Here is a 22,485-nt window from a genome sequence, read left to right on the forward strand (position 1 = left end):
TAAGAAAGCATACGTGTGGAATAATTGTCCTGATTACATTCATTTTACAATGACTGTTTAATTTTGTGATCTCACAAGCAGCTTTTTGTAGTCTCTAAACTAGTCTACTTCTACAAAGTAAAGCAATTTAAACAAGTTTATCAAGAACCTGTATGTTTGTTTTGCTCACACAATTAGCTGGCAGCTAGCTGCTTGTCTGGTGTTGCACTAGACGTTTTAGACATTAATGAATTTTAGCCAAAGTAAAGTTTTTTCAGTGAATGTCTTATTGTTTATATATGCTATCTGCCAGATTATGCACAAGGTTTTGAATTTTGTTTTCATGTAATGCCCAGGTGGCTTATTTTCCCCACCACACATCCTTGCATGCGCGCACACAGCCTGTCAGTTGAAATCAAACTCTAACTCCAAACCACTCCGACTTTTAAAGAGGAATTTCCGCATCAACATCTTTGCTAATGATTTTAAAGGATGTGGGAGAGAGATTTATTTCAAGGCGCCAGTCTGTGTACACATATATACATGTAATCACATACTGTATATGATTCAGGCCACACATGCTTGACAGCTCGGCATTTTTGCAAAAGCAATTGACACCTTAACCAAGTGTTTTTCTAATTTCCTATTCGGTTCTACTCCTAGAGGACACTTAGAGGAAGAAATGCACAATTGAAGGAGAGAGCCGGAGTAAATTGGAGGCAGAAAACACTAAAGCCTTTCCTGCACTTTGTGGCTGAGCCCAGATTTTTTTCCCCTGTCTTTTCTCCTTCGTATTCCATGCTATTGTTTGTTTTTTGGAGTTCAAAGCTTAGCAACAAAATCCCACTTCTCCCAACTGCCACTCACAGAATATGTTTTCATTAGGAGCGGGCCCCTTTCATCAAAGGGATTGGTTTTAGTGTGCTTAAAAAGGAAATGAGCTGTTTGAGAGATTACACTGCTCTCTGGCCATATGGCAGCCCAGACAGTATTGCATATATACATGAGATAAAATTAGCTAGAGCAGAAACAGCTGAGACCTGAGGATGGCTAAATGTGTCTTGTATAATATCCTTTTGCAAAATGGTCCTGTTGATATCACTGTGGGTGTTTAGAGATTTTCTAATAGCCACTATATCTCGATCTGAGACAATCATGCACTTATGTCAGAGCAAACAGATTTCTTTTTATGTTAACAGGGAGTCGAACTCTATCCAGAAATGAAAATACATGGATGTTCCATTCACCTCCTCTCAAGTACAAACACTGGCAGGAACCTATCATGCTGACCTTTTCACACTGCATATCTGATTGGCTTAGCTAGTTTAATGACTTGTTTAACTTAATGTGATTTCAGCTTCTTAAAGTAGTTAAACCAAAGTCTTTATATTAAAACATAGGGCTGCTGACTGACATGACATTTCTCAATTTCAGGGAAATCTCCAAATTCACCAGGTGCATGTTGGCCAGGATGGACAGGTAAGAACACGTTTAAGCAAGATTTCTGTATGAATATGCAGAATGTATAAGCAAGGGACACGATTTTTGGTATTGGAAGCTTTCTGGTTTCTGAGGCACTGCAATGCAGTCTTGACATATGTGGGGGGGAAAATGCAGATGGAATAGGAAGTCCTAAGTATATCTAGGATATCTGAAAAGCCAGCAACTAATAATTGATTAAAGTCCTGAAAAATTGACAGTTGCCAGGCAAGGCGAAATTCAGAGGCTTTTGGGTTGGGTTCTCAGACTGACAGCAACTCAAAAGATGTTATAAAACACTAACTGATCTTTGCTGTAGATTTTAAAATATATATCTCATATTTTCATACTTCGTGGATTATGTTTGCAATTACACTGTCTGATTAGAGGTTAAAGGATGGAGCAGGTCATTATGACTTTGAGGAGATATTTTCTGTTGGCATTCATATATAATGTAAATGTGATCAATGAACCAGGTAAGGTGTCAAATAACAAAAGCTTGTGTCCCATTTCTGTTTCAACACAGTATGTTTCAGGATAGACTAATTAGATACATGCCACACACACACACACACACACACACACACACACACACACACACACACACACACACACACACACACACACACACACACACACACACAGCAAGATGTCTTTTGTGCTCTTGGTGTCCGTGTCTTTGTTCATACCACTCCCTTCTTTCCTTCTCTGTCACTGGACTGAGAGCCCTTCCTGTTCCTTTATTCTTTCCTCTGAGATCCAAGTGAGTCTCGATCAAAGCAGCGTTGGCTGTGTATCACCGATACATGCCACATATGGATGCCTGAAGACAACCACCATTTCACATTCATTATTTCATCATGTTTGTCTAGAAGCTAGGCTTTAGGGAAGGAAGTGCCTTCTCACGCTCCCTGTCTGGTGGTTATACTATTTTGTTACCACAGGTGTGATTATGTAACAGCCTCAGAGGGCCTTTTCTTCCTGAATGGAGGCTACACAAACTCCCTCCTGGGATCATCAAAAGGAGATTGCTTACTTACCTTTTTAAAAAAAATGCAATTAAGAGATGGGTGCGTCACAGACCCATCTTTAACTTATCTTATGGTACATCACATGGCTGCTGGGTTTGTACACTTTGGTTGCCAACCTAGCACAAAAAAAGTATGCTGTCATCTGCAAAACGTTTTGACCAAACAATCTGATGTCACCCGTAGGTACGGCACACTATGGGGTAGTCAAATATGTGCAAGAATACTTTTCTACTAGCATAAAATGAAAACATGGTAATTTTCGGTAGAGCTATAAAATGGTGACTCAGGCCAGCCTTTTTGGATTTTATTTCGGTGTCTCAGCAGTTCATTCAACATAAACAAACATAAACAAAAGCTATTGTGTTTGAAAGCACTGCCGGTTTACTGGTTTCTTCCAGGGTTTGTTATGAAAAAAGTCAAAAATAATCTGTAGCCTAAAATTCAGGCTTTCGTGGTCGTAAATTTTGTTGTCTTATAAAGTCTGGTCATAATTTTGTTTTTATCATAAACTGAGGAAACAACAAAACAAGGCTTTCTCTGTACACATTATGCCAGTAACCAGGGTAAAGAATGTAATGTAACAACCCATCTATGCAGTCAGTATGGTAATGGCTTTTCCAATATGGTAAGCAGTAAGCAATTACAATAGTACTATGTTTTTAGGCACCCCAACACTTTACTTTTAAACAGATACACTCATCAATATATAATATTTCAAAATCTGGAGCAAAGGAGTTACACCACAGCCAGCAGCTGAAACCACTTGTTTCCAGCTGGTCAGTTCTTCATTTTATAGTCTGATTATGATCCCATCACTCAGTTCCCTCATAGGTTCAAGATGCCATTTACTCTGCATGTGCATACATTTGGGTTGCATGAATGCATCTGCTTTATATCAGATTTTTGTTGTTGTTATTGTTGTTGTATTCCTTTATTGACTGTTAAGCTTGGTGCGTGTTGTCAATTGATTAAGGTAGTCAGCACACATCCATATGCTCCTTCTCTTCACACATGCGTGTTCATGTCCTCAGATGACCTGTTTGGTGAGCCTGACAGCAGCATTCCTCTCCGTCTCTCTCTAAGATCTTAGAAGGAGTTTTGGCTAGAGTGTGGTTTAGATTTTGTCCCATTGCACACATTTCCAGCAGTTATTCATATCAGTTCAAAGAGTGCATGGACTACTCTTGCAGATTGCCATCGGGGTTAGCTCTTCTTTGTGGTATACACCATGATTTGCATGGCATAGATTAAAAAAATGTAACTTTTGAAACTGTATTTTTTGTGGGGGATTTTCATGTGTGTTGCATCCCAAGATAGAGGAACTAAAAGCTCTGTATTCCTCAGGGGATATCTGAGAGTCTATTCCAATGAAAAGCTCCTTTATTTTTTTTCTTATCACTCCCGTTTTTAAAGCTCATATTTTTGTTGGGTTTGTAAAAAGATATCAGAATTGTTCCAAAACAAACACCAAGTGACTTACTCTGCCAGACCTCATGTTGTAGGTCGAGTTGTTCACACACATCCAGTTACATGCGACAATGGCAGTATCTCTTCAATTGCAAATTCTCATATTCCCATGTACTGGAGGGAGAGCAAATCTTGGGTCAACTCTTAAATCTTGATAACATGCAGTTAAATCACTGAGCCATTTAAAAGAAACGGTGCTTCCACAAGTATGTTAGTAGTAATAGCACTTACTCAGGAAAATGACAGATTATAGCTATATTATGATTGCTGCAGTGTGTCTTGGAACGTCATTTGTTAAGAACCTCAGACAGACAGTAAAGATCACACTTGATCCTGATGTGTATTTTCTTAAGTGTGTAATTTGTCTGTTTACAGAGAGCCTTACATCAAATGGACTATGAATGATGTCAGTGTTTTTGTAATCTGGCAGACTAGTGCTGAGGCTATGTTGGTGTAACCTAGCCTATGCAATTCATCACAGAAAACCCATCTTTTTATCTCACTCTGGGACCACTTCCTCTTTATTTAACTTTCACTACACTTATGTAGTGTAGTTGTGGCTATGGTTGTCTTTTAAAAGCTACCTGCCACATCCATTTTCTGTTAGATATTTACATGCTGTGGTCCTATTTGAGCTATATTTGGACCTGATACCCACATCAAAATAAAGTCAAATTTTCAGCTCAGCACTGATTTTTTTCTTTCTTTTTCTAAATAACTGTATAGCTCTTTTGGGGACTTTTAATCCATGTTTATTTCCTTTTTGTAAGGTGGTCTGGCTTGCATTATTCTGTCTCATCAGTCTGTTATGCGAGTAGACTTTATATGAGTCATATCTGGTCTGTATAGTCTGAATAATCACTCCTAAAGTTTCAAATTACGATGTCATCTTTCATTGGGATGATGAGTCTAAATCTGGCTTTACAAGCTTTATCATGAAAGACGTTAAATAACTTCTTCTGTTGATTTATATCCTTGTCTCTTTACCAGGGACTGTTAAAGATAGTGGACGGGTTAATTTTGGAGTTTTTGCCAAATCGATCTTTTTTTAAACTCTCATATTAACACGTTTTTACTAAATAACATGTATTGTGAGTTCAAATCTACCTTTATGTTCTACTCAGACAATACTGCCTGTTCACAGAAACATATTGATATTCTAGTTTTGGATTCTTTAGTTTTAGAACAATGGTGGAGAGTCCGGGGTACTAAACCCCTACTGGGGCTGTCTCAATCAAGGTGTTCCTTAGAGTTGCTAAACACCTATAGATCATCTGAGTCATCACATGAGTCAAGCCGTGGGTTACTCCTGTCGCTGGGGCTGAGAGGTAAAACTTCTATGAAACATTGCCCCAACACGGCTGATAGCTGGTGCCATAAGCCACCACCTATGTTTAAAAATGGTAATTCACAGTGGATATAGATGGCCTCCTTTACTAGTTTCTAAAAACATCTGTCTTCTCTATCTAAAATGTGGCATCCTCAAAAGAGTGTCCTTTCTCCTTTAAGTAAGGCTAAGTTTTGTTGGATTATTAATACATTTGCAGTGTATACCTATACAGAACATACTTTGCTGGCAGTCTACCATCTATCCATCTATCATCCTTTGTATTGCTACTAGAGACTATGTCCATGCAGTGAGAAGAGAAATGTGCGGCACACATATTAGTTTTGCACGTTTGTCTTATGCTACAGCCACATTAGGGAAAACAGTCCTGGAGACCACTGCATGACCAAAATGATTGTTACTGTGTGCAATGATTTTCTGATCTTGTTACCTTTGAAATGGTGCTTGAAATGCTTCGAACCAGGTGTGCAACCAATTGCAGTCAGTTGCCAAAGGGACTTTAGTGTGTTAAGACAGCAATAAAACATCAGTAACACAGAGACGGTCTGCTTTCAGTTTGAAACTGAATGGGGTGAAGTTGGCAGTTACAACCTGATCGACTGAGTGATTAACTTTGATAAATCTGCTGCCATGTGCATACTCGGAAATTCACACTAACTACTTATATTCAGAGCCCAGCATGTACTTCATAGATTTGAAACAGAAATTCCTCTTTCATGGTTATTGCAGGACAGCAATTTAACTGCTAACATGCATTTTAACTTCTATATAGGAATATAACCCAAATACAATAAGGGGAGTTATTTGGAAACCTTTGCTAGGTCGTCCGAGTGTGACTGCTGTCAGTATAAGTCAGACCATTTGGATCACATGCAGCCACAAGTTGAGTGCTGCACGATCAGCCCCTTGAGCGATCACTTGGTCACTGCAGCTACTTCAAGTTGGGCACTGAATATGAAAAAATTTAATGCTATCACTGGACAACCACCAATTTAGTCACAGTGAGGCGCATCCCATGTTTTGCATGCTAGTGTGACTGAGCCATTGTGTAGTACAGATGACTGTAGAGGTTTTTTTTTTTTTTGCATCTACACTATAGTACACATTTGTGCATTATGGCTGCAGATGTTTTTGTTACTTCTACCATGGGAGTCTGTGCCAACTCAGCCCTGAACTTGGTGCCACTGTGCCAGCTGAAAGTCTGAGCAAAACTGGTTTAGAGCGATCCAAAGTTCCCAAATTGCTCATAAAACCCTCTCATGCGGACGGAAGAGAAGGCAGACCATGAAGCTATAAAATAACTAGCCTTTTACTGCACTGCCTGTCTGCCATAGCCTCTTATCTTATGCCCTTCTGTATCTCTGCTGTGATCTTATCCTGCACTGATGCAGACCAAATGGAGGATTAGAAGATGAAAGGAGTGACTGATGAGAACAGGAGAAAAGAGAAAATATGGCATTAAAAAAAACGCTTGAAAGACATGTTTTGTAATGCTGATGATTTAAAAACAGACACCAGCTGAGCTGGTGAACAAAAGCATACTCTGTAATACAAATGCAATGTACCAGGTATAACTGGTTAAAAACACAGGAGGAGATTGTGCCCTCTGCTGGACTATTGCCTGGCTCAGGCAAATACAGTATGCTCACAATGGCTGCTGACAGTTCTAGGTGCAGGTGTTATTTTTTTTCTTGGATACCCGCTGTAAAACTGTAATAACTGCATCTTTTGTGCTTTTGAGCTGATATTCAAATGCAAAATGTTCTTAGCAATACTGGCCAAAAATACTTTTATTTTACTTTATTAAACTTTTATTTGATCTAATGTTATTTGATCTGCTCAAATCTTCACTGCATGTAATCTATATCTCTGAATAGACAAGTCAGTAAACTTCAGCTAAACTGGTTTTTGGAAGCAGACGAATGCTCGTCACATCTTGCTTGCAAATCTTTTTCTGAAAGCTCTGCAGTCTTTCATTTATGTTGAGCAAAGTCGAAGCGGTCTGCGGGCAAGATTGACTCTTGCCATCTCGCCATAAAGGCCTGAATGATGGAGAGCTGCCATCTTTAAATTAGAATTCTTGAGGTTCTGCTAGAGCGGCAGGTGGGTTACTGGGGATCTTCATGACCAAGGCTCTTCCTGCTCAGTTATTTTGTTTTGGCAGTTTAGCCAACGGTACAAACTTCACAGTTAACAACCTACTTTACTCCTAGTAAGACTGTATGCATTGCTTTGTGTGGGTGGGGGTTGTTTTGTTTTTGTCTTTAAATCCATTGTGGATCCTGTGTATGTCCAACTGATACACTTTGACACATTTGGACTTCAGTCAAGTGGATACTTTATAGAAGAGATTTCATTGTTTTTATTTTTAATTTTCGTATTTTTGCAATAATGTCAATAAATAGAGCATGAAGTGAATCAGCTCCAAACATTGCCTGATTCCACTGAACGTGAATCGCAAACACAAAGAATCTCATATTAAAACATGCAGTTCGTGTTATTAGAGGACTCTTCCAGTCAGATGGCTTTAAACCTAAGCTATGTCAGTCTGTAAATGCAGCACATCTCAAGAGACTACTATAAAGCTTTATGAAATTTACTGATCCCATCATCTGCCTGCATCATTTATCAATGATGGACCTGATTACCTCCCATCTGGGGTTTTAAACGTGTTATTCTCTCACCCCACCTCATTTTCCCTCAGTTGAAAGTTTGCCATCCTTTTCTGTCATCGCATGTTTTGTTGCATCTGTTGAAACATCACAAATAACAATGTTCATGGCCGGTATGGGAACTGGGTCATAGAACTGAGTCCAGCTCTGCACTGGTCCCTCCAGTCTTTTCTGCCAGGACATTCAAACATAGAGCGGATGCAAATAGTTTTAGGGTGATGGTGAGGGAAGCACACAGTGTTACTGGACAAGATAGGGAGAAAGGAAAGGAAAGGAAGAGTACAGGAAGACAGTGAAAGTAGAGTTTAAGAGGAAATGGGGATTACTGTGTTTGACTCGAGCTTTGTGAACTCATGATATTGTAAGCACTTTTGTTGCCTGTTGTTGGTTAGGGTTGTTGCAGGTCTGCTGTGTGAGGACAATGTGTTTTTGTTCCTTTCTACACAAAAGGCAAATGTTTGAACAATAAGTAGGCTTAACCTCACAGAATCAGGGTGTGATGGAATCAGACTGCTGGCTCATGGCCCAAGTTGTTTTCCGAAATGTGGTTTCTGGTGTTTAAGGGGATGTTGAAATTCCTGTGATTGACAATGTTGGGCCAGGATAACAATTAAAAGATACAAACAAAATGTTTTATGACCAGGGTTTAGTATAAGTGGGTTGTACGTAAGCCTTCAAGGATTTGGAAGACTAGTGGTGGATCACGTTTCAAAGAAGTGGTCTGCTTCATGTCTTGTGGCATCATGGGGCAGAGATAAAGGGACATAGATCGGGGAATCCTAGTTCGGTGTGTGTGTGTGTGTGTGTGTGTGTGTGTGTGTGTGTGTGTGTGTGTGTGTGTGTGTGTGTGTGTGTGTGTGTGTGTGTGTGTGTGTGTGTGTGTGTGTGTGTGTGTGTGGGAGGGGGTATTTGTAAGTGAGCTTTTCAGAGTTGTTCAGAGGAGGATACCCCCAGTGGTGTTTTCTTTCGTCTGTGTGGGCAAAGTCTGGGTCGCTGGCTGTGTGAGTAAGAGAGACCAGATGTCTTAGATGCATTTCAGCATGAGTCACCCTCAGCACAGGCCTGGTGCATATCTGCCTTACCAGTGTCAGGCATAGATGGCTCCATCATCATCATTCAATGCTGCAACCTCTGTAACCAGGTCCATGAAGCACCGTTGTCATGTAAACTTCTTAATTAGTGAATTTATCACACATGAGTCATAATTTTGAGACTAACGTTCAACAGTCTTTCGAATTACTCTTGACATATTTACAGCAGACCCTGATTTTACTGTTACTACAGTAAAGAATGGCAATTTTAGCAAAACAACTTCCCTAATTTAAAATTAACCTCCAAAATGGGGTTACCAGTGTAAATGCTTTCTGTTAATCTGTGTGAGTGTTGGATAAATAAAAACTCCAGAGAAAGGATGAGGTAGAAGTACCCAAGCTTTATTTCACTGAAACTGGAAAATCTACAGGAAGCAGTAAAAGTAATTCTATCTGATAGATTCATAGTTGATGTGATGCATCAGTGAGTTAAACACTCCCAATAAGCTACACACTGATGAAAGATGACAGATGTCTTTCGCAACAAATCTGAGATTTGAATTTGTTGGATTCTTGGCTGGTGTGTGTCAAAGGCGCCGAGTGCATTTAAGGTTTTCTGTTATGGAAGTGCTTTGGAAGCCTAAAGGGTCAGCCAGAAGTAATTGGGACATGTCAGTACGTGAGATCTAATTTTCACTGCAATTTTCTTTGTTTTGTATTTATGTATTAAAAGGACAGTGGCACAATTGAAAACAAACATAAGATGCATTGCTTTAGACAACTGAGGAAAATTACATTTGATTGAAGAAGCGTCTTGGCCTCAATAATGCGTGTTTGCAAATCTAACTAGATAAAGGATCTTGTTGCGATGGGTAGTTTGGGCAGTGCTGTATTTTCTTCATTGAATTTTACAACCTGTATTTATCATCTTCCCTGGCTCCATTGAATTAAACAGAATAATTGGAAACATGATAAAGGCATCCTTTTAAATCATGAAATTTACTGACGCTATAAAAATGGCGTGGTCAATTAGGCAAACCAAGTTTGGATTTACGCTAGAGAACAGTGAAAACCGTCAATGAAATGTACTTCTCTTTCGTGTTTAAGGGGCCCTATTCTTAATTACAGCTGTTATTTTTGTCATCAGTTCCCTTTTGATTTTCTGCTCTGGATCAGAACTCAAGTGAAGTTGGTTTTATCATAAAACTTTTCTGAGCCCTGCCTGAATCCGACTCCCAGTCTGCTGGTGGGAGTTGTGAAGCAAAGGATGCAAGGGAGGGCTTGATTCTTTGCAGGTGTTGAGCTCTAGTGTAGAAACACTTTGATGGTGTGGGTGGAAATGGGAAGCTTTGGTTCAGGTCACAAGTTCATGTATAGCATACATAACAAGTTTCAAAGAAGTATATTTAGCTAGGAGATATATCTGTCAGAAATATATGGTAAAGATGCATCAACAAATAAGTGGAGTAATTCTCAAAACATAGAGGGGAAAAATCAATACTATAGTTTTTAATTTAAGTGTTTTGACTTCATTGAGTCACATTACAATCTGAGATCCAGCTGAAATCAGAATAGCCAGCGTAAGACTCAGCAGTAAAATAAAAGGCATATGTAACAAAGCGGTAATGACTGCAGTGAGACATTTTACAGTCAGTGTGATCATTTCCCCAGTTCACACAAAACAACCACTTAGAGTACTTCTGTGTCTATGGCCATCTTTATTGCCAAGTTGAACCCAGGCCTTACTCCCTCCCCCTGCCCCCCACTCCTCCACTTTGACCGCACCTACCCACCCGGAGCTAGTGTTTCTGCTTGGACATCTGTGCAGGAATGGCTGTTGCAGATGTTGTTGACGGCTATTAAGCAGAGAGGAAGTTCCAGGCACTCCAAAGTCCAAATGTTTCTTTTTTCATTTCCCTGTTTTGGTTTAGGTTTTTTTTTCTCCAGATCTGAAAGAAGGGGCGGTATTCCTACGGGAGTGATAGGAACCAGATTTTTATTGGTCTCTTTTGCTACAATATAGTCGGTATGAATTTTGTTTCCTGATAAATAGAGGGTATGTTTCTATGCCGCTATATTTGATTCCCAGTGTAATTTTAGCAAGGGAAGCACAATCTTTAGAAACTTAGACACACACGCACACTAACAGGGTGACTCATAGCATCACCCGATCCACAGCTGAGTTTAAGTAAGTAAGACCTCCTGAAAGACTGGGAATTAATGCCAGCTTGCATCAGGCTCATGCCTTGTGAATGCTGGTTGTCTCACTGTTGCATTACTCTTGGATGGTGACTGAGGATGAGGATGGGTATTCAGAGGTGTTGTCTTTTTTCTTAACACCCATTGCCTTTGTGTAAATCAAGTGTAACTACTTTCATATGAAGTGAATGCAGAAAAAATTTAAATTGAATTAAAGCAAGTAAATGAAGACTTGGTAAAGAACTTTGTTTATCCTTTTCGTTATTTTCCTTCACTGTTGGAGTTGCGAATGTTTTCTGCATCAGGCTGCTGTTGTTGTTCACTTGTCTTTCCTCTCCCATTGCTGTATTTCTTTAGCATCCTGGATCCATTACTGAAAGCATTACAGCATCAGCAAAAGATTTATTCTTTTCTTCCCTTTTTCTCTCAAGACCGTGATAGCTAACAAAGCCTACAGAGAATTGCTCTTCTCTCCAGTACTGTGGGGCAGTACCATAGCTTTTAATGCTCCCTGGCTGCTCTTCTCTTTGGCACTTGGTCATGAAGGTGGCTGGCCATTCAAACTGATTATTTAAGACTTCAAATCCCCAAAACCTTGAGGTCAACAGTAACTTATTCTCTTAAGATCCACTGGTGGCCCCTATGTCTGACAAATTAAGCCCCTTAGATCAAATCTAATATGTTGGGCAACGTTTTAAGTGACTTCTTCCAAATCTTAGTTGAAAACCGATGTTATTATGCAATCAGGCCAAGTAAATTTTTTCAGTGTCAGGAGACTCGTGTGTTCCAAGTACAAACACTTCTCACCTTGTATAATGTATAATTTGTTTCTACTTACAGTCTATTTGTTGATTCAGCCTAATTTACAAAAATCATAACTTTTTACCTCGTGAAAACTTTTCTTGATATATTAAAGTGATCTTTGTTTTTGCATCATTGCCAACCAGCCTAATGATGATTATGTTCTATTAGCTGAATGAGCGGTAATTATCATCAGTACTCAAAGAATTGCTTTATAGTGCTTTATATAAACTTCCAACCTTGAGGTAATTATAGACAACAAAACTATAATTTATGCTAATGGGGGGAGAAAGATAAAGAAAACCACAATTTATCCCCTGATTAGATTTAGTTGTTATGAGCGAGAGCATTTCGTCTTGCTGTTTTAGACTGACTTTATACTTTAGAGCCAAGCATGACAGTATTATCCTCAAATACTGGAGACGAGTTGTTCTGACAAAGAAAGTCGTGGGACAGGATATGGACCCGAGAAGTTCGTGTGTAATCGCTGCAGAGATCTCACACACTGTTCCAACTTTGTAAATGCTTTTGTGAGTCTGTGTGCTGCTCCTCACAGCTGAGAATGCAAACTGCTCTCAAATGGAGGTTCAGACGTTAATTGAGTGAGACAAGTGTTTACAATCTCATGTGTCAACCATAGCATCCCTTAAACCCCGGTAATTGTACACTTAGATACAGTAAGTACTGACGTATGATCATGCTTGAGTTTATGCACACAGGCACACATACTCAATGTACGATTTCAGACAGACAAGCACTTGAAAGAAGCCAGTTTTGATCCCTAATAGAAGAGTAGAGACTGTAGAGATGCAATGGATGTCTGCCATAACGAAACCATTAAGCAGATGGCTCTTTCCTCTTAGTTTCTCACTGAGCTGTCTGTCTGAACACTTTTAGCATATAGTTTCTAAAATATGATGGCTGTTTCATGAATGTAAACGTCGTTTGACACAGAAGGAAATGCAAATGCTTCCCAGAATTGTTAGCATTATACACCGTTTCTGTATGCTAAATAAACATATAACTGGAGACAGAAGGCAGGGAGCTTTAATTTAAACTGAGTTTGAAGATTGGAAGAAGACGACTAGCTCTATCAGGATTTTTTAGTCTTAATGCTAAGTTGGCTGGCTGCTGGCCTCAGTTTCAGATTTATAGTAAAGATATAAAAGTGTAATTTCTTGACATGTTGAGTATGAACATGAAATCCATTTTTTTTTTTTTTTAAACGTATGAGTTGTCTTTACACCAAAACTCCAGGCTAAGGCTCTAAATATTTCAGCGTTTTATAGGTTCTCACACAGTGACCCAGATCTAACAGATGACTAGATTATACTAGGTCAGCCCACTTACCCTCAATCCACTCCTGTCCTTGAAGCGTCCTAATTATCTCATTGAGTGAGTCAGACTGATTTCTTACACTAATAGCTTCCATCGGGCTGGCTTGGCCTAACATACTGTGGTGATGAAGCAGCACATTTTGTGGTCAGATTGGCAGAACTTCTTGCCGGAGGGTACTGGGGTGGTTAACTGAACCTTTGGGGCACATCACGAGCTCAGAACTTTAAAGTAATGGCTGGGCTGGGGGGTTGGGAAGCAGCGTGGGATGTTACAGGGCAGCAAACATCATCTGTAATGAGTTTTTTTCTTCCTTTTCTTTTTTTTTTGCCAGCTTGCATTTTCGGCCCTATTTTGTGTGTGTGTGTGTGTGTGTGTGTGTGTGTGTGTGTGTGTGTGTGTGTGTGTGTGTGTGTGTGTTAAGCATATGCAAGATTATCTCAGCACTAAGGGCACCTTGAATAGGACCGAGGTACAGAGCTCTCATAACTAAAAGCTTTCCAGGCATCACTGAAATAAGGAAAAAAAATATCAATAAGATCCTGCTGTCAGGTCATGTTGAAATGCATTTCTTCAAACCATGCACAAGGACAAAGCTTAGTGAATATTTCCCTCCATCTGTCTTTTTGTATGCTTGTGTTGACAGGATGATTGTATGTTAATTTGTATGTCTGTTGTCACATGAAAGTTATGTTGTCCAAATTAACAGCAGTGCTTTGCAAGTGTATACATGCAATGCAATCCTCTCTGTTGGTGGTTGCAGTCTATCTATAGGAACCACCTCAACGAACTAAAGCTCTACTCAACAACACTCCAGCTGCACTGCACTGCTCTGTAATTAGAGCATCAAAACCGCAGATCTCTAATGTTGTCTGGCTGACTTTCAGCGCCGTGGGAGATTAGGATCCCCTTGCGATGTCTCACTAACCATTCTCCAACAGTTTCCTTTCTTTTTCTAAATTTGAACCCAAATAAAAAACCATTGCTGGTGAGCATAACACATTATAGAACCCAGGAAAACAGAACTTAATTGAAATGACTGGATCATAAAGTTTCTCTTAGATGTGATGTATAGTCCAAGAGTGGGATGCGGAGAAGTGAGAACAGTGGGGATGAAATTTTTATTTATGCCACCGCATGACTTGTTCCTAGTTGCCAAGTTTCTTGCTGCATTTGTGTGTCATAATGCTTGTACTCAGTGATGACTGTAATCATTAAAGACATAAAAACATCAGATAGGACATCAATAAAATATTCCTGTGGTTGTTTCTTATTGCGTTTGCTGTAAAATAATGAGAGTTTTCTTATGATGGATTTTTACACTTGGCAGTGGGGAAACGTATTGAATATGTTTTATTCAGCTCAGTTTTTCTAACTGATTCATGAAAAATCAGAGAAAGGACTAAAAATCCCAGTTGTGTTTGACCTTTCCGCTTTCCTCGCCACTCTTTTTCTGCTCTAGGTGCTTCGTGGAGCTCAGTTGATAGCTGTCGCTTCAGCTGATGGAGGAGCCACAGCAGTGGAGGGCTCCCCACTCCCACCTGACATCCAAGTGCAGTATGTCCAACTAGCTCCTGTTGCAGATCACACGGCTGCTGTACAGGTAAAACACAAACACACACACCCTCCAAAAAAAGCAAAACTCTGCAAAGAGCACATTGAGTGTAACTGAGTAGCCTCATGGAAGAGATCCCCCAGTAGTAATCTTGCAATTTTATTGCTTGCTTTTAGTTATTCCACAATAAATATTGCATTTCAGAATACTGTAAGAAAACATGTTCTGTCTGTTTTGATGTTGATCACTTTTGTCTAGTTTGTAAATAAACTATAAATATAATCTGTTTTCTGTTAAAACGATGCCAGTCAGACTCAGTAAACAAAACAAACAAACATTAAGATGCCAAATTACCTCAAGAATCAAGAATGTATATAAATCCAAATGGGGCTGGTTTCATTTTCTTGAGCTAGGATGCATCTTGGAGCTTGCAGTTATTGCTCGAAAAGGAAATGTACAGTCTTATGCCTTTAAATGTATTTATTGAACTGCTTTACCATTCATGAAGAGGCAGTAAATGTACTGTATATTTTCATTGTGCTGTTCAAATATTGCTTCAGAAATTTAGCTAAAGTACTTGTAGGTACACCAAATCTGCTTTTCTCCTTTTCTTATACTATCGCTTAAATGGCATACATTCTGCTTTCTGTCATTATGACAGGTGTTTGGACAAACAGTAATTAAACATAATCAAGTTGAGGTGGAATGTTACAAGAGGGGAGAAAGTAGTAATTAGTAGATATTTCTAAAATCCTTCAATGAGTGAGCTTGCTGAGCAACAGCCACATGTGGAATGAGGATGGTGTGCCAACACTTGCCTTTGTAGTCTTTGAAGTGGTCACTTTAACCCTTCAAAAAATGCACGTCTCCTTTGTTCTGTCATCTTTTCTTTTCCCCAGATATGTTGAATATTTAGTCCTTTTTTTCCTACTTTTTTCCTTGACGCGTGTGCTACGAGTCAGGTTTTTGTGGTGTGATAATGTAAATAGGCGGAATTTCAGCCTACTTCTGGTTCCAGTCCTGTCCTGATTCATATCAGGACAGGCTTATTCATCTCCCTGTAAGAAATGCAGAGCAAATGTGCTGACCAGCCATACAGCAGTGGATTTGAAAGAAAGAAAAAAAAGATTTTGCCTTTTGAGTAAGGAATTGCTGTCCATAGTTGTCTCAGTAATCTGTTCCTTGCCCATGTGAACATGAAAGTAGTTAGAGCATTTTATACTGATTACATTTTTTGGTGTGGATTATACACATAATGATGGCCTTGTTATACAATTTATTTGTGTACTGAGCCCACAAAGTTTTTGCCACTCAATGTACTGTATTTCAGAATCTGTACTTTATATTTCTGTGCGCAGTGAGAATTCAAGCTGTTTGTTTACACAAGTGATTTGTTTGAATGAACCTTTATATCTAAAATGAGCTAATTTTTTTCCTAATGTTGGATTGTACACAGATCTTGACAGATATCAACAAAGTTGACAGAAGTCTGATCAGTCACAAGTGTGATGTTGATGTTGAGTAGAGCTGGGGTTCACCAAGAGCATGTGGACATGCTCAACAACAGACTGAAACTGCTCATAAACAGCGGTGTGTTTATTAACCGAATAGACTTTGAGCTCGGATTCTAAGATGTTTTAAAACACATCTGTATGCTAACATTGATATTTTTCCAGGTTTAAATGAAAAACTTTACCTGAAAGGACCTAATAAAACAAAGGACATGTAGGCTGTATTGTTTTGATGTCCTAGTTTAAACGTTGTTAACTTTCTCTTCAGAGTTCATAGAAAGGTTATTTCTTTTCCTGCTTTTCTGCAGTCTGCTAAGTCAAGACACTGGCTCTCATCTGTTTACACACATGTGGAAGCATTCATGCAACATGCTGGAAAATTACTCCAGATTTTGCATTTAGTTATCTCTGCATTTTCTTCTTTTTCTTATTTAATGGTTTCCATTAGACATATGAAGTGGTGCGCAATGCAAGGCGATATATTTTTTATCTAAAGAATGCATAGCAGTTCTAACTTCTGGCTAAACTGTGACACAGTTTAAAGCTGAGACTGCAAAGCACCGGCAGCCTGGTTTTAGTACACGTTACATATTTTCGTTCTTCCATTTGTTATTTGCAAGGGTAGAGCTAGGTCTGTGCTATGATAGTTTAAGAGTCTTTCAGTTCTCATTTAAAAAACAAAACAAAAAAACTTGGAATCAGAGGTGTTGAACTTGCCATTTTTACTGCCGCTGTGTCTCATGTTTGTGTTGTGTGTGCTGCTATGGTACAGCTGTGCTACAGTCAAAGCTGTTGTCTTGTGACAGCACGTTGGGCTGGAGAGAGAATTAAACGCTGCAGGTGTGTTTGAGGGAACCTTGGATGTGTGTTTGAGGAACAAATGAGTCACTCCTCATGGTCATCGTCCAGAACTGAGTCATGAACCTCATTTTTTACAGGGCTTTTAGACACACAATAACTCGATACATCTGACATCGACTATAGAGACAGTCAGGGAAGCATTTAAATCCGAATGGCTAGCCTCTTGTTTTTCTCCACTTGTCAATCTCCTCATAACCTCTCCCTCCTTCTCTGATATATTTCTTCTGTAATCTATCTTGTCATTCCTCTGCTCCTTCTTTGTGTTGTTATTCACTGTGGTTGTCTTACACAATAAAATGGAATCAGGATATAGCTTAGTCACATTGATTAGTCCACAGGAAAGTCTTCATCATTTGCGATAGGTGTCATTAGGCTTTTACAAGGTGTGACCGCAAAGTTTTGGGACTCCAGCCATTAAAAGATGTAAATTCACCCTATTTTTTTTTCCAGAGTTGTCTCCTTGTGTGCCTTTGTGGTCCTGCTAATTTAAGATCACTCCCTGGAAGTTGGGTTCTGACCACTTCCATTTACACATTTGTGATTTTAGGATGGGCTTTATGCAATGCAGACAGCTTTTTGTGTCAAACTCACTTGACTTTTGTAGCGAGGCAATGATATTGTGTGACTATATTTGACTAGTACGCAGAGAAAATGCTCCCATATCGTGAAAATGAATGTTTGTCGCATTTTGGGATGTTTATATATGAGGTTTAAAGCGTATAGCTGCTTACCAACATCATTTTGTCTAGCTTCCCTACAACTGGACCACCTGGCAGCTTTACAAGCCAACACTTTTTCCACTTGCCATGTCAAAAATGGATAACTACTTTGTGTTAACCTAAAAGTGCCTACAATCCCAGCTTCTAACTGCTTCTACCCCTGCTGGCAAAGTGATCCGATTTCAAGGGGTAGTTCCAACAAAGAAGCTAAATTGAGGGCGAGATTCATTATATAAGAAGCCAAAAAAGATTAAACTTTTGGCTTCTTGTACCTTCATTTGGTAGGAATAGATTAAGAAAGGCAGGGAAGTGGTGAGACAGAGGGTGGATGTGATGCAGCAATGAGTGGAGACTTGATCCACTCCCACAGTAAGGCGTAAACTTTTGACAAAGAAAGTCCCAGCCTCAACTGAGGGGAAACATATTCCTTTGAGAACAGGGTACTTTTTAGTCAACTATGTTTCAGTTGGTTAGTTTGTGTTATTGCATGTCTTTTGATCTTTTAACATGTTAGTTATGATCCAAATGTTTGTGTTTAAACACTAAAGTCACAGCAGCTGATGATCAGCTGCAACGTTCTGTCACGTAAAATTGTTTTTGTGAACGGATTTTGGTGGTTTTTATGAGAGCAACACAACAGCTACAGTTACACAAAAGAAAAGACTGTCTGACAGGAAAAAATAAACAGTTAAAATACTCTCTGGAGCCTCCCAAATCATCTGAAATAACCCTTTGATATACTCTGCTATTCAGAGAACTTAAGACTGGTTTAAGACTGGTCCTCAGTCCCCCTTACCTGGTGAACATTCAGTAAAAGTACTGAACGTTTATTGTATTTTCACCTTTCTTGTCACCTATTTCATCTCTTCTCTTTTCTTTTTCTCAGGCTGCTGAGCTGGCACCAGCCCTGCAGGCAGACATGGAAGTGAAAGAGGCCATCCAGGGTGCTATCCATGGAGACAATGGCGAGATCGTCCAGATTGTGACATCTGTGGCCACCTGAGAGTCCATCTGGTTTGACAAAGATTAGAATCTTTCCCTACAGCAGGACCTGAAGAGTCTATGGAACATCGGGGGTCAACAAATGCATACAGTCTGACAAGCGCTCAAGTTAGATAGTCTTTTAACAAATATTGAAGGTCATGGATAAAATAAAGAGGAGCCTTTTTTCTGTTTTCCCCTTGCAAACTGCTTAATTCATTGTTAGCCAGATGTCGCAATGTGGAAATGCTCAGAGATTGTGAAAAGACCAAGATGCTTCAAAATCAACTGTGGCCCCTTCTGGTGGTTTCATCACTATAATGACCTGACAGGCCGAAGAATACACAGCGGGATTATTGTCTCTTCAAGGAGGGTGCTGCTCCTGGACACCATCACCCTGCCACTTCATCAGCACCAGTACTTGTTTACATCAGCTTTGGAAAATAGTGGGTTATTTGGTCTTCAGCTGTTTGACTAACCCTGAAATGCCGCAGAGGGTTTGCAAAAATCCCTGAAAATCCCTCAAAACAACCAGCACTGTACTCCTTTTTTCATCCCTTCTTGTCACAATGATCTGAAGGAGAAAGTAGAATTTGCTGTGGACAGCTGCTCTTTGTCCTAATTGATTTGATTTCCCAACACTCACCTGGATCTGGTCCATATTATCTCTCCTGGCTGTGAGACACTTTATTTTGTTCAACTTGTTTTAATGTTGCTTCAGCCACACAGCTTTGTTTGTTTTTGGTTTATCTAATTGTAACATGTTGAAATATTGGGGGAGATTTAATTCCAGAGGTAGAAGGCCATGAAATGGAAGAGACCGGGTCAATGGTAGACAGTACAGGTTGCTTATAGACAGCCAGGGAAACCCTGAAGTTGTTTATATCCCCCAGTTTTGTCTCTGTGACATCCATTCATGTGAATAAAACATGTTTGTGGTTGCCATTAAAGTGTGCTTTTGTTTAGCTTTCCCCCTCTAGTTTCTCTCTCTCTCTCTTTTTTTCATCAGACATGGTCATCAAAATAGCTCCAAGACATGACTTCGCTTTGATCTACTACAAACAGACAATCGAAATGAGTCTGAAATGATAGTTGGGGTTTGAGGTCTTGTTTCATGTTGAGCTAACATCAATAAGTGTAGGATTAGGCTACTGTACTGTCAGGAACCCTAACAAAATACAGAGCAAATATAAGCTTTTCCATAAACTCAACAGGGTTTTTGTCAGGAGACTATAAATTTATGTTTAGTCCTCATTATAATTTTTAAACTGTGACTGCATTTTTTGTGCCCACTGCGTGTCTATGCCTTTCTTTAAGTAAAGACAAAGGACTCTTATTACTTAGTCATTTCTTGAGGATCATTCTAAGAAAAAAAAAGATGAGCAAGACACTCAACTGTGTTGGGATATGTTTCCCATGGTCAGTATGATGTAATAGTGTATTTTGGAGTGGGGAAAAGAGTTAGGTGACAAAATGAACTCGATAAAACAACATTCATAGTCTTGGCTGCTTCCTTTTGTTTCCTTTCAGTCTGTTGTTGCTGTGTTTGAGTCCTTTCACACAGCCTCTTCATCTTGTACATTCCCCTCACTGCTTCTCCCACGTCTTGCTCTTCTCCCACTCAACTTGTGTTTTCTTTTCCTTTTGGAAGTTGCATTAAAGTTATGCACTAAGCTGGGCTAAAATTTCATGGGATAGTCAGGTGAGTGCATCCCTTGCCATAGCTGAGTTGAAATGCTGGCACAACCCCCTGCTCACAGTGAGCCCTCCATTAAATCTTGGACTTGGAACGGGATAGACCTTGCTCTTCACTTTTACAACTATGGACTCTATTCAGGAGCTGGAATTGGTACCATAACTATGGGCTCTCTCATGGGCTGCCTCTAAGATAACCTGCTGACAACTGAAGCAAATGATAGATGGAGAGATGAGATTGTCTGGAAAGGGAATGTGTGTTTAGAGAGGAGGAGAGGAGTGACAGGCAGAGAGCAGGCATGTATCTTTCCCTTCTTTCTCAGCAGCTCTGTGTTCACCTGCAGAGACAGTGGGTCTGCTGGCATCTGCAAGTGCCAGCTTCTGCTCTTTGTCTACGTCATCCACAGGCAGGCGTCCCTTAGGATGTTCAGCGATGAGTGAAGATCATATTTGGATCAAAAATTTCTAAACCCTGTGTGTTAATGACAAATGCAGATGTAAATCTGTCTCACATTCACTCTACTCCAAAAGGTCACAGGTAAGAAACATCTCAGTCCTTTGAATTGGTTTCTGTTACGCATGAACAGAGAAAAAATATTTTTATAGATGAAATTGTGGGGATTCTGGGTGGATGTATCACTGTGTTGGACCAGAGTCAGGAGCATGGCTGCTGTTATATGCATCATAAAACAGCACGGGCTGCTAAATGTCAGTTTTTATTGGTTGAAGGTCTAAAAATTGAAGCTTTAGTCATTATTTAAACAGACAATATAAAAAGAGAAGTTGCTAATAAGAGCTGTTTGACATGCTTGCAGTAGGTATTATCCGCAATATATCGTAATATAAAAGAAAGGGATCCACATACACTCACTGCCGTTTTATAAGTTGCAGGTTTCTAGTGCTGGGTTTTATTCCCCTTTTACCTTCAGGACGGTCTTAATTCTTTGTTGCACATATTTAACAAGGTGGTGAATAAATGGTCATAAATGGATGAACATGATCAGCAATAATATTTAGGTACATTGTGGTGCTTAAACAGTGCTTAGATGGTACTAAAACATCCAAAGCCTGCTAACCACTACACTATTACACCACCAGCAGCAGCCTGAGCCACTGAGGATAGATCCATACTTTCATGTTTTTACACCAACTTCTAAATACCACATCTGAATGTTACGGCAGAAATTAAGACTCATCAGACCAGGCTATATTTTTTTTTTAAATCTTCTGTTGTTTAATTTTGTGTGGGAAAATTTCAGTAGTCAGCAATTTCTGGAATGCTCCGACCAGACCATCTGACACCAAACACCATGAGATGGTCAACATCACTTTTTTCATTTTTTAAAATCTCCACTCTGTTGCTTAGCTTGAACTTAAGCAGATCATCTCGCTCATGTCTACAAGCATAAATGCATTGTTCTGTTGCATTCGTTTAGAATATGTAAACAGTATACAGAAAGTAATTTAGAAACAAATACACAAAAATAAAGCAAAAATACACAACAATATAGCTTCACATTTGCTGCTTTAGTTTACATATACAAAGTGGGAAGAAGTGCAAACTTATCAGTTATTATTTATCCAGCTTTCTTATTGATATAAACCTCAATAACAACAACATAAATATTTATTAGTGCAAAGAATTTAGACACTATGTGAAATACAAAATACAGTTGTGTATAGTTTTTACAATTCCATAATTTTACATCCATACATCAAAGACAAATACCTCCAATTTTGGAATGCTGATTGCAAAATCTGAGCAAACACAGAATAACAACTAAATAAACCTTGTGAAGTGACAGCAATGCTAACCAACTA

At 39.3% G+C, this 22,485-nt stretch overlaps 1 protein-coding gene across 1 annotated transcript in view; it reads left to right on the forward strand.

Moving 5' to 3' along the window:
• banp (BTG3 associated nuclear protein) overlaps nucleotides 1-19,948 on the forward strand; it is a 35,189-nt gene extending 15,241 nt beyond the window's left edge. Inside the window, exons 11-13 of the mRNA XM_084933052.1 lie at nucleotides 1,414-1,458; nucleotides 14,805-14,945; nucleotides 18,875-19,948. Of these exons, the coding sequence (XP_084789178.1) occupies nucleotides 1,414-1,458; nucleotides 14,805-14,945; nucleotides 18,875-18,991 (303 nt within the window). The 3' untranslated portion in view covers nucleotides 18,992-19,948. The remainder of the gene's footprint in view (nucleotides 1-1,413; nucleotides 1,459-14,804; nucleotides 14,946-18,874) is intronic.
• The last annotated feature ends 2,537 nt before the right edge of the window (nucleotides 19,949-22,485 follow it).

Source organism: Perissodus microlepis, chromosome 7 (genome assembly GCF_051167445.1).
Source record: "Perissodus microlepis isolate ML-2025 ecotype Zambia chromosome 7, ASM5116744v1, whole genome shotgun sequence".
NCBI lineage: Eukaryota > Metazoa > Chordata > Actinopteri > Cichliformes > Cichlidae > Perissodus > Perissodus microlepis.